The sequence below is a fragment of the Talpa europaea genome, assembly GCF_964194135.1.
Source record: "Talpa europaea genome assembly, chromosome: 1".
Taxonomy (NCBI): domain Eukaryota; kingdom Metazoa; phylum Chordata; class Mammalia; order Eulipotyphla; family Talpidae; genus Talpa; species Talpa europaea.
Window position 1 is genome coordinate 42,718,548 of NC_140073.1, and position 12,181 is coordinate 42,730,728.

At 36.2% G+C, this 12,181-nt stretch overlaps 2 protein-coding genes across 2 annotated transcripts; both read right to left on the reverse strand.

Moving 5' to 3' along the window:
* Positions 1-101: 101 nt before the first annotated feature.
* LOC311182201 (olfactory receptor 52N4-like) lies at positions 102-1,235 on the reverse strand (the record flags this gene model as incomplete). Its single annotated transcript, XM_084250834.1, has 1 exon — positions 102-1,235. The coding sequence occupies exon 1, from the start codon at positions 1,059-1,061 to the stop codon at positions 102-104; it is 960 nt and encodes a 319-aa protein (XP_084106960.1). The 5' UTR covers positions 1,062-1,235.
* Positions 1,236-7,076: 5,841 nt separating this feature from the next.
* LOC311182208 (olfactory receptor 52N4) lies at positions 7,077-8,036 on the reverse strand (the record flags this gene model as incomplete). The annotated part of the gene is made up of 1 exon (XM_084250849.1): positions 7,077-8,036. The coding sequence occupies one exon, from the start codon at positions 8,034-8,036 to the stop codon at positions 7,077-7,079; it is 960 nt and encodes a 319-aa protein (XP_084106975.1).
* Between the last annotated feature and the right edge of the window lie 4,145 nt (positions 8,037-12,181).

Consider the following 12,181-nt stretch of genomic DNA (forward strand, 5'->3'; position numbering starts at 1 on the left):
AAACTTTAAAAAAAAAAAAAAAGGCATCCTTAGACTCTTACAAGATAGGCAATAGAAATATTACCTTTTCTTTTCCATTTCTTCCCTGGAAATTATTCTTGTCATGTACTACGTGATTTTATATCCTTAGAACCAGAAAGCATTCTTATGATACAATCACGTATCTGCTTGGTTTTAACTCCATAGACAATAGGATTCATAGTGGGAGGCAAGAGAAGATAAATATTGGCCACGATGATGTGGCAAGATGGAGGGATTGTGTGGCCTCCGAAGCGGTTAAAAAAGAAACAGAACAAAGCGGGGCTATAGGAGAAAACAATGGCACAGATGTGGGCAGTGCAGGTGCTGAAGGCCTTCTGCCGAGCATCTGCTGAGGAGAGGCTGATCACTGCCCGCAGGATCATGGTGTAGGAGACTGTGATACACAGGATGTCAAAGCCCCCAATCAGGAGGACAACCGTTAAGCCATAGATAATGTTGGCCTTGATATTTCCACAAGATAACTTGGCTACAGAGAGCTGGTCACAGTAGGTATGGTGTATTATATTACCTCGGCAGTAGGGCAGTCTTCTGGTGATGAAAATCAAGGGGATGACAAGCAAAACTGCTCTCAGGAAAGTGGCAAGGCTAACCTTGGCAATGACTGGGTTGGTGAGGATAGTGGAATAGCGCAGAGGGTAACAGATGGCCACGTAGCGGTCCAGGGCCATGAGCATGAGCACCCCGGACTCCATGCCTGTGAAGCTGTGGATGAAGAACATCTGGACCAGGCATTCTTCAAAGCTGATTTCCTTGAGATGAAACCAGAAGATGCAAAGAGTTTTAGGTATTGAACAAGAGCACATGACGAGGTCAGTTAGGGAAAGCATGGCCAAGAAGTAGTACATGGACCTGTGCAGGGAGTCCTCATAGAAGATAAGGTAGAGGAGCCCACAGTTCCCTACCATAGCCACCACATACATGGAGCAAAATGGGAAGGAAATCCAAAGATGAATATCTTCCAGTCCTGGGATCCCATTAAGAATGAATGAGTCTGGGGTCACATCTGTTTGGTTCCGCATTCTCACCACTAGGCAGGTAAAATCATTAAAAAGCTTGTAGAGTTTTAGTTGTGTTTCTGTTAGTTTTTGACTCTCCTAGATTTGAAAAAATAGAAAAAAAGTATCTCAGCTAGATTCTCTTTGTGTCTCTTTTTCTCGCTGTCCCTCATATCTGCTAAATATTTCATCTGATTATTGAAGCACCAAAATGTTAAATGCCAGGAAATGTTTACTTAAGCATTGTTTAAGCAAGTATGGATTTTTTAATTCATTAATTTATCAATCTATTCAATAACTACACATTTTGCACCTATTATGTTCCAGATTCTATCACTGATATTTTGCTACATCATTTTAAAGCAAAAAGACATAGATAATTTTTTTGATTTATAACCAATTGTAATTACCCTATGACCTTTCTGACTAATTTTTGTTATAATATCTTGTTTAAAAATAAATTACTGTGCACCTCACCTTTGGGTGGTTTCTTATGGGAAATCTCATTGATAACCACTCCAGTGATACAATCATTAAGTTTAATATGCATTTATTAATGTTCTTCTTCATTAACACATAATATTTGTTTAATATATATACCAGTTACAGTTTAAGCATTTTATAATATTAACTCATTTAATCTCACTACAAGCCCAGGAAGTATTCTTATTAACCTGTACTTTACAATTAAGTAAATGGAGGATATATATAGATGAGGTTTCTTCATATCTGAATTCCAGAGGCACTTCAATTTCCTAACTGTGGGTGGATACAAGAAGGGGACCATTCTGAAGATAGAGTGCCAATCTCTAAAGTCTCATAATAAAATTTGCAAATTTCTAAGCTTATAAAGAATAAGTTATTGATAAAATCAATTTCTTTCACTATTTTAACATCATGGTATGGAAATATTATGTTATTGAATTATCCACATTTAATGAACCATTACTACTTAGGACAGATTGTATTTTAAACTTGTAGTATATAGAAGACACTTCGTATATGTTAGATGTAAATAAGTATTTTTGGATGAATGAATCATGTCTTATTCTTGCCTGTACTGTGGTCTAAATATCATTACTTGGAAAGCACAGAGGAACCATAAGAAGAAATAAATCTATAGTGTCTACTTCATGAATCATCAGAATTATAAATTGAAGAAAACCATCATGAAAAATGTACTACGGATATACAACATAAGAGTTCTGTTTCCATTGACATCAAAAATGCCACCACGGTTCTTTCTATAGGTGTTTAAATGTATTCACTATATTGAAAACAGTATTTTATTGTTCAGATTAATTTCATAGATATTATTAAAAGAGATAAAAATCATAATATGTATATATGTTCCTAAGCCTATATGTATAAAATTATTGAAGTAAATCAACATTTAAAATAATTTTTGATAAATGTTTGGCCATAATACACTAGATTATCATAAGTTATTTAAAATATGGTATTGCTACTCATTTCTCCTTCATACATTTGAACTAAACATGACTTTTTTGTTACATAATACATTTAGATCCTATCTTTATTACATATGTGAGCATGATTAAATATCCATGTTTATAACAATGCAATGTAGTTTTAACCACAAAATAATAAGACATTTTCTTAAAAAAAAATTAAATGACTTCAATGCATCATAATTCAAATTTTCTTGCATGGAAATTGAGGTTGTGAGTAATGACAAGTGGATAGGAAAGGGAACATAGCACATGAATATCATCATTTAAAAGGCACAACTTTGATATACTCTGTTACATGTTTCCATTTTCAAAACCCATATATAGGGCCTCCCCATTGGAGCAGTGGTTGAGCGCTGGGTTGCGAAGCTGCCCAAAGCCTCTGCAGCCCTGGTTCGATCCCTGGCTGCTCCCCGGCCATCGGAGGAGGGTCCCACATGGCGCGCAGACCTCTCCTGCCGCCCGCTGCTCCCCTCAGCAGTGTACTTCGGTCCTTCTGCCTGCTCTGCTCCCCGCTCTGGCTCTGGTGAATTCTCTCACCCTCCCGCACTTCTGACTGTACCCAGTGCTTGTATAAATAAATAAATAAATCTTTAAAAAAAAAAACCAAACTCATATATATATATATATAGTAAGTTTGTTTCTTACCTCCTAGTCTTCAATTTTTAACCCCCATCATCTTTTCACATGACAGAGAGTTTTTCCAGGTAAATGTTATCTAAAATCGATGAAATGCAGTCATCACTAAGTCTCTCTGGAAATAAACCAGAATCATTGGATTCTCATTTTGAGCAACAAGTAGAGGGCAAATAAGGAGGAAGAAGTGTTCTGGCAACAATCAAGAATTACTTTTTCATTATCCCTCTGTTTCTTCTTGTTATGGAGGTGATTGGTATTTTATTTCCACTAATGATCCTCATTTGGTTACAGAAATAGCATACACATTCACAATCATCATGGAAAGTAAATTAGAATTATAATTTGATAATTGAGGGAATAAACATCTTCCAGTCTCCAATCTCCCACATTTCAATGGCCTGAAATCTGTATTTCTAAGAATATAATGTCTTCATTAAGATATCAAAACCTCTCTCCACCTTCCCTCAATTCTTAATAAAAAATCCTGTTGCTAGTCCCAACTTTTATGCCCTGTAATACCTTAGTTTGTGGAGAATAAAGCATTCAGTTGAAATAAATCTGGTTCACTTGATCAGAATTTGGTACTAAAACATCACAATTCTACAGTGTATATATATATATATATATATATATATATACAGTATATATATATATATATATATATATATATATATATGCACAGTCCTCAGCTTCTAAAGCCCTTAACATCTGTACTACTGAACTGGGAATTGAAGAAAAACAAGTGTGTTTCATATCTCAGGGGGATATTTCAGAATGTTACTGGCACAGGAGCTATAGTAGTGATCAAGTTAACTTCAATGGGTGGAAAAACATGGAAGCCTTCCATTCTTACTCCTGCATGAAGATTTTTTTTTTTTTTTTTATAGAGGCATGTTTTTTTCTTTATTTATTTGTTTGCTTGTTTGTTTTGTTTATACATGCACTGGGTACAGTCAGAAGCGTGGGAGGGTGAGAGAATTCACCAGAGCCAGAGCGAGGGGCAGAGCAGGCAGAAGGACCGAAGTACACTGCTGAGGGGAGCAGCGGGCGGCAGGAGAGGTCTGCGCGCCATGTGGGACCCTCCTCCGGTGGCCGGGGAGCAGCCGGGGATCGAACCGGCACCGCAGAGGCCTCGGGCAGCTTCGCAACCCAGCGCTCTACCGCTGCGCCACCGGGGAGGCCTGCATGAAGATATTTAAGTGAGTTATTTTATATGTATGTATCTACATGCTGTGTTTCTGCATGAGCATGTATTTAATGGAGATGAATTAAAATAAACACAAGTTGATTTTAATGAAAATGAGTGATTTTGTATTTATTACATAGTAATTCTTTCTATGTAAAGGCTTTGTGGGACACATGTTAAGTACAGGATGATTCAGTCATTCACACCTCTTTCATTTTTCCTTTCATTCATTTATCTTTTCATGTCCCTAAGTAACATCATTGAGTATCTTGGACTCCCCAAATTATTGTTGGAACTATACAAAGATGATCAGATGACATGGAGCCTGGTTTTCAAGAAGCATACTTTAAACTGAATTAGAAGATGAATATTATGGTATTCTAGAAAATCATTGAAAGTTCATACTTGTCATATATATTAGGTTAGGAATAGTTAGCTATCTAAACCATGCTATGATGATAATGATGATGATGATAGTAGCAGTAATAAAACATAACCAATTTCAATTTTATATTTCTTTAATTAGATAATAAAAATAATACCTACATATTTTGATTAATTTGTAACAATAAACATTTCTAACAATAAAATAAAATTAATATGAAGATAACATGTTTTTGTTATCTATGTATCTGTCATCTATCTAGTAATCAATCTTTTAATATATAGTAGTCATATATGTTCTTGAAAAAAGCCTGGATGAAAACATATATACTATTATTTTTTGGAGCATTTATGTTTCTTTCATTTTACATGAAATGATATGACAAATATACACACTGGAAAACTTTAGCACAATTGTTTAACCGTTATTTTTTTATTGAGACTCATAAAATTAATAATTTTGATAATGGGAGAGTGTACAATTCAGTGAATTTTACTATATTCACAACTTTTGTAATCATTGCTTCTACCTAATTCTGAAATACTTCCATTATATTATCAGGATTCAATAGGAATCACTTTGATTGCCTCATCCCATGCCCGCCACTTGGCAAACATTAACTTGCATTCTCTTGGAATCTTAAATATGTATCTTTTTGTGTCTGACTTTTCTCATTTAGAATGTCTCAAAGTTCATCCATGTTGTTGCAGGTATGGATCCTTGATAGCTTTTTGCTAACTAATAATGATCCATTTGATGGGTATGTTTCATTGTGATGTTTAATATTATGTGTCAACTTGAGTGCCATGGGGTACCCAGATTAAATACTATTTCTGGGTGAGTCTCTGAGGGTATCTTGAAGGTTTAAGCTACTTCATGGTATTGCTGCTTCTGAATTCATTTTTTGGTCTATGGAGACCTGAAACCACCACTAGACCCCTAATGCAACTGTCCTAGATAACAACAAATTTAAGTTGTTAATAATGACTTTTCCAGTAGTCCTTCCTTGTGGTTAACAGCCTCTGCCATTACCCAAAACCTCATCCTTGTGCTTTTCTTAGAAAAGACCCCTGTGTAGCTAGCCAAAACCTCACTCCTTTTGGTTGAAATTGCACCCACGGACCATAGTAGAGGCATGTGCCCCAGTATTGCTTTTCTCTCTGCCTACAGCATCTTGACTTCCCCAAGTGGCCCCTCAAAATGTGCTGTGTACTTCCTTCAGGACTGGTGAGCCCTAATTTCCTGTTTTACTTTCCTTGTCATTTTTTGTTAAACAGTGACTCACCATCTAGCACCACAGGGTTTTTCTTACAAATGGTAGTTTAACTACATTATAACGAAATATTTTCAGAGGTTAGCTTTTGAATTGGTGGACTCAATTATATAGAATTTCCTCTCCACTGTGTATTATCCAATACATCAAGGATCTGAGTCCTTGATCTCAGACTTGCATTTGCATCAGTGGCTGCCACTGGTTTTCAAGCTTCACACTTGATTGAAGCACAACACTGATTTCCCTGTTTCTTTAGCTTATCAGCAGATTGTGGGACTTTTCATCCTCTATAATCATATGACACTCATTTGGTTTATCCACTTGGTAGTTAACAGTCATTTAAAGTTTTCCACTTTTTGGCTATTAACGCTACCCTGAACATCTGTACACAAATTTTGCTGGAAAAGTCACCTTTAATGTTTTTTATATAGTCCTAGGGTTGGAATTGTTGGGTCATAGGGTGGTTCTGTTTTAACTTTTTGCCACACTGTCTTCCATGATGTATGTACCCATTTATACTTCTACCTGCAATGTGCAATGATACCAATGTATTCAGCTCATTATAAACACTTGTCATTCTCTGCTATTTAATGTATATTTAGTCATTACAGTGGGTGTGAACTGATCTCTCATTGTGATTTTGATTTGAATTCTTTAATGGCTAATGATGTCAAATATAGTTTCTTGAGCTTGTTGTGAGTAAAAATATGTGTACATATATATTCCAGGAGTGAGCAACAATGGACTTTCAATCTGAAATTATAATTACTACTTGGAAACAGGATGAACTCCATTTCTTTTTTTCATGAAAATAAGCAAATACATTTATTTATCCTACTAAGTTATTTAGGCTGGTACGTTTGTTTTAGGCTAATCCTTCACAGCAGTTAAAAGGAAAAATTTCATAGAAAAATTGGCAGTAATGCCAATGATATTGAAATTCTCAAAACATGTACCTAGAAGTAGACCATTCAACAAACTCCAATTTCTGAGGCCAGAATAGTAGTGCCAGAATGATTGGCTTCTGTTTAACAGCTACCTAGAAGCATCATTCCTCATCTCTTCTCTCCTGGAAAATCTCTACTCATATGCTATGGGATTTGGAATCCTTAGAACCTGAAAGGATCCTGATGACACAGTCTCGTATCTGCTTGGTTTTCACTCCATAGACAATAGGATTCATAGTGGGAGGCAAGAGAAGATAAATATTGGCCACGATGATGTGGCAAGATGGAGGGATTGTGTGGCCTCCGAAGCGATGGGAGAAAAAGGAAAAGAAAGCAGGGCTATAGGAGAAAACGATGGCACAGATGTGGGCAGTGCAGGTGCTGAAGGCCTTCTGCCGAGCATCTGCTGAGGAGAGGCTGACCACTGCCCGCAGGATCATGGTATAGGAGACCGTGATACACAGGATGTCAAAGCCCCCAATCAGGAGAGCAACCATTAGACCATAAATCGCATTGACCTTGATATTTCCACAAGATAACTTGGCTACAGACATGTGGTCACAGTAGGTGTGAGGTATCATATTACCTCTGCAGTAGGGCAGACGTTTGGTGAGGAAAGTGAAGGGGATGACGAGCAACACTCCTCTCAGGAAAGTGGCAAGGCCAACCTTGACAATGACTGGGTTGGTGAGGATAGTGGAGTAGCGCAGAGGGTAACAGATGGCCACGTAGCGGTCCAGGGCCATGAGCATGAGCACCCCGGACTCCATGCCTGTGAAGCTGTGGATGAAGAACATCTGGACCAGGCATTCTTCAAAGCTGATTTCCTTGAGATGAAACCAGAAGATGCAAAGACCTTTAGGTATTGAACTAGAGCACATAACGAGGTCAGTTAGGGAAAGCATGGCCAAGAAGTAGTACATTGGCTTGTGCAAGGAATCCTCATAACGAATGAGGCAGAGGAGTCCACAGTTCCCTACCATAGCCACCACATACATGGAGCAAAATGGGAAGGAAATCCACACCTGTATGTCTTCCAATCCTGGTACTCCATTCAGAATAAATGAAGTTGGAGTAACGTCTGTTTTGTTCAGCATTCTGATCATCAGTTAGGCTGAAATTTTATGTGGATTTTCCTAGAATTAAAAAAAAAAAAGAGAAAATATGGTGCTATCTGCCACTAATCACCATATTTAATGCATTTTAGTGATGAAGCAATCACATTTTCAGAGAGTTGGGGAGTAACATATTTGTTCATTTGTTGTTTATCTATTCATTGATTCATTTAACAAATTCTAATTCGGCAATCTAAGTCCTTATCACAGATGCCGACTGCACATTACATTTTAAAAAGGCAAGTTCCTATCGTCATGTATTTATCATCAAATATAATTGTGTAGACTTCTAAAGGGACTTTTATCAGGATACCTTAACTGACAGTAATTTTATGCATCTGAGACAACATTAAGCCTTCTAATTTATGTTAAAGAAACACTGTAGACTATGGAGAAAAAAATTTTTAATAAATATTTCTGGATTAGTGAGATCTATATAACGTAAAAAGAAACACATCTTATTCCCTAAATCATAACATACAAAAGGCCAATTTTAGAATATTGTTACAGCTAATTATGAAATGCAAGTATGCGTTCCCTTTGATATTTTGAGGAGATCAAGATTATTTAAAAACGGGAAACACACCCATTAAAAAATGACAGATTGAATCATTTAAATCAATTAAATTAAATGTATGAATGAAAAGATATAAAACATAAGAAAATATAAGCTGCAGACTGGAAGATACAATGTATATCTCCAACAAAAATGTATATCAAAAGTGGATAAAATGCTACAATATTAAAAAGAAAAAGGGGGGCCTCCCTGGTGGTGCAGGGTGTTAAGATGCAACCTTATGAAGCTATCCGCAGCCAGGGAGCTACCCACATGGCGCAGCAGACCTCTCCTGACTCGCCCGGTGCTCCCCTCAGCAGTGTATTTCAGTCAGTCTGCCTGTTCTGTCCCCCACTCTGTCTCTGGTGACCCCTCACACACACACCCCACACCTCTGGCCTGTACCCTGTTTCTTCTATGCATAAATAAATAAATCTTAAAAAAAAAAAAAGAAAAGGGAATAGAAAGGGATGGATTATTTAAACCTATATTATACAAAAGAGGAATAAAGTTCCAATAAATGCATAGTCACAGACTTTCATAGTCATCAAGAAAATAAACACAAGGGCCTCCCCGGTGGCGCAGCGGTTGAGCGCTGGGTTGCAAAGCTGCCCGCAGCCTCTGCAGCGCCGGTTTGATCCCCGGCTGCTCCCCGGCCACCGGAGGAGGGTCCCACATGGCGCGCAGACCTCTCCTGCCGCCCGCTGCTCCCCTCAGCAGTGTACTTCTGTCCTTCTGCCTGCTCTGCTCCCCGCTCTGGCTCTGGTGAATCCTCTCACTCTCCCACGCTTCTGACTGTACCCAGTGCTTGTATAAATAAATAAATAAATAAATCTTTAAAAAAAAAGAAAAAAAACACAAGAGGAAAAATAAAAGAAAATAAACACAAATTAAATCTTCACAACATAGCACTACACACCAAATTAACAGCTAAAATTTAAAAAATGGCAAGTATTGATGATGATATGGAACAATTGTAATTTTCATTTGCTGCTGGTAAGACCATAGAGTTGAACGATTCTTGGCATAACTTGTAATGATCAACATGTATAACTGTCAGTTTCATGGGTAAAAAAAATAATAACATTACAAAACACAACACAACAAAATAAAAACAGAAAATTATAAGCCAGAGACATCCTGCAGGGGAGGAGGAGGGAGAGGGATAAGAAGGAGGGAGGGAGGAGCATAGGGGACTGAGGTGATGGTGCACAGGTGTATTGGTGTAGGAAATTCTACAGGGACCACATATGGGGGGGAAGCAAACATTTAAAAATGAACAATGATGTAAAATATATATAAATAAATCAAAATATATTTTTAAAAAAAGTTTAGAGCAATATGATCTATAGTATTTTAGTAATTTAATACTAGAAATTACTTAAATGTCCATCCATTCATGTCAGTTGAGTAAATTTTTATTCCTTCCCACAAGTAAATTCCACATAACAATGAGCATAAACAATTTACAACTACATCCATTTTATGGATAAATCTCACAAACTTAATTTTTTAAACTATATGCAAAATAGTAGTTAACTCTTGATGCTGTTTATATACAAAACATGAACCAAATTAATTAAACATTTAGGAGAGTGTTTTTCCTAAGTAAGAGACTGAAAATTGGAAGGAAGCCTGAGATAAAGAGGTCTTGTGAGATATTGGGGCTATTCACTTTCTTAATCAAGTTCTGAAGATTATGGCCTTCTTAGTTTTCTTAGTAGGGACCACCCATATTTAGTGATTCTGTTTTTTTTGTTTTTCAAATCTTTCTTTGTCTTTTTAGATATTTTGTGGAATCAAGTGGATGCATTTGTTTTCCTCATATCCGTCTCAGTCTTGCTTGATTCAGATTTTATTAATTAACAACAAGTAGATTTTTTTAATGCAGAATTATCAGAAAGTAAATTTTATAGCTTCATCATTCCAAGTTATTATCAATAGATGCCCATTAATGTTTTATATAGTCTTCAAAAAAAATTGATATCACAGACTTAATTTAAAGATTTACAGGAATAAATCATGTAGCAAAGAATAAAAAGAACAAGTTTTCTCTGAGCTACTTTGTATGGACTTCTAAGGAAGTCACACAAGAGTAACTCTAAAGGAAGTTAAGTGATCATGAATAAATCTGTCAATGAAGGAGTCATATACTGGAGACAACTGTAGCCAATTATTTTTCACTTGAGTCTTAGAGAACTTGAAAGATATATAGGGTCCAACCACTATGGAGAGCTGTGTGGAGATTTCTGGACCTACTAAATATAGAGCTTCCATATGATCCAGAAATTCCACTCCTAGGTATTTACCCAAAGGACACAGAAACATCAATTCCAAAGAACACCTGCACCCCTATGTTTATAGCAGCACTGTTTACAATAGCTAAGCTTTGGAAACAACCCTAATGCCCAAAAATAGATGACTGGATCAAGAAGATGTGGTACATATACACCATGGAATATTACTCAGCATTCAAAAAAGATAAACACATGCAATTTGCAGCAACATGGATGGTGCTGGAAGGGATCATGCTCAGCAAAATAAGCCAGAAAGAAAAAGAAAAATACCGGATGGTCTCACTCATAGCAGGAATCTAGAAAACTTAAATAAGGGACCAGGAAAATGAATAACTATAAGAAAGTGAAAATCAAAATCAACAAAAAACTATGAACCAGAGACACTCTATGGGGGGTAGAGGGCAGGAGGGGATGGATTGTGGTCAAAATAAGGAGGTTGCAATTGTATGGGGAATATAAAAATAAAATTTATTATAAAAAAAGATATATAGGGTAGGGCTAGAAGATGCTTTTGATTTTAGTTAATAAACAAAAGTTACTTGTTTCTTATATTGAAGAAACTGCCATTGTATATTTATGTTTAAATCTAGACTCATAATCTCTTCTACAACTAGATTGTTTTTCAAGTATTTTTTTTATTTGGATAGAGATCCAATCAGTCAAACCAGAAACTAATAAACCAGACTCCACAGCCACAGGCATTTGTTCCTTGTTGTGCTGATTTCTTGCCATTACTCATTCAAATGGCCCCCCTCTCCTTCCTGCTATTGCCTAGTCTTGTGACCTAGTCTGTCTATCTCCCCAAGTACTTTCTTTTTGCCAGTAATCAGATCTTCTTAAAATTGTCATTTCTTTGCTTAAAATAACCCATCTCCTCACACTTTCTTTGTAATAAAGTTCAAATTCCTTCCGTTAGAGAACAAAAAACACTCTTAGAGATGAACAAATCCATTCAGTATCACTGCTTGGTTTTAACTTCCTTGTATCCTGCATTACAAATACACAGAGTATTTGTAGTTTTTGAGGTGTCTAAAGTCAATATTTTTGTCATGGTAGAAGCTATTGTAGATTTATAAACAAGAAAAAATACACTGAAAATTATGTTTTAAAACACAAAGCATGAAAATTTTAAATGGAGAATTTTAAAGTAGAATTATTAAGAATTTAATTATATTGGAGGGATTTATTATTACTATAACTACTTATAAATAAATAAAAAAATTTATGGAAGAAATTAAAGCTCTACTGTGGCATCAACAACAAAAGATTGATAT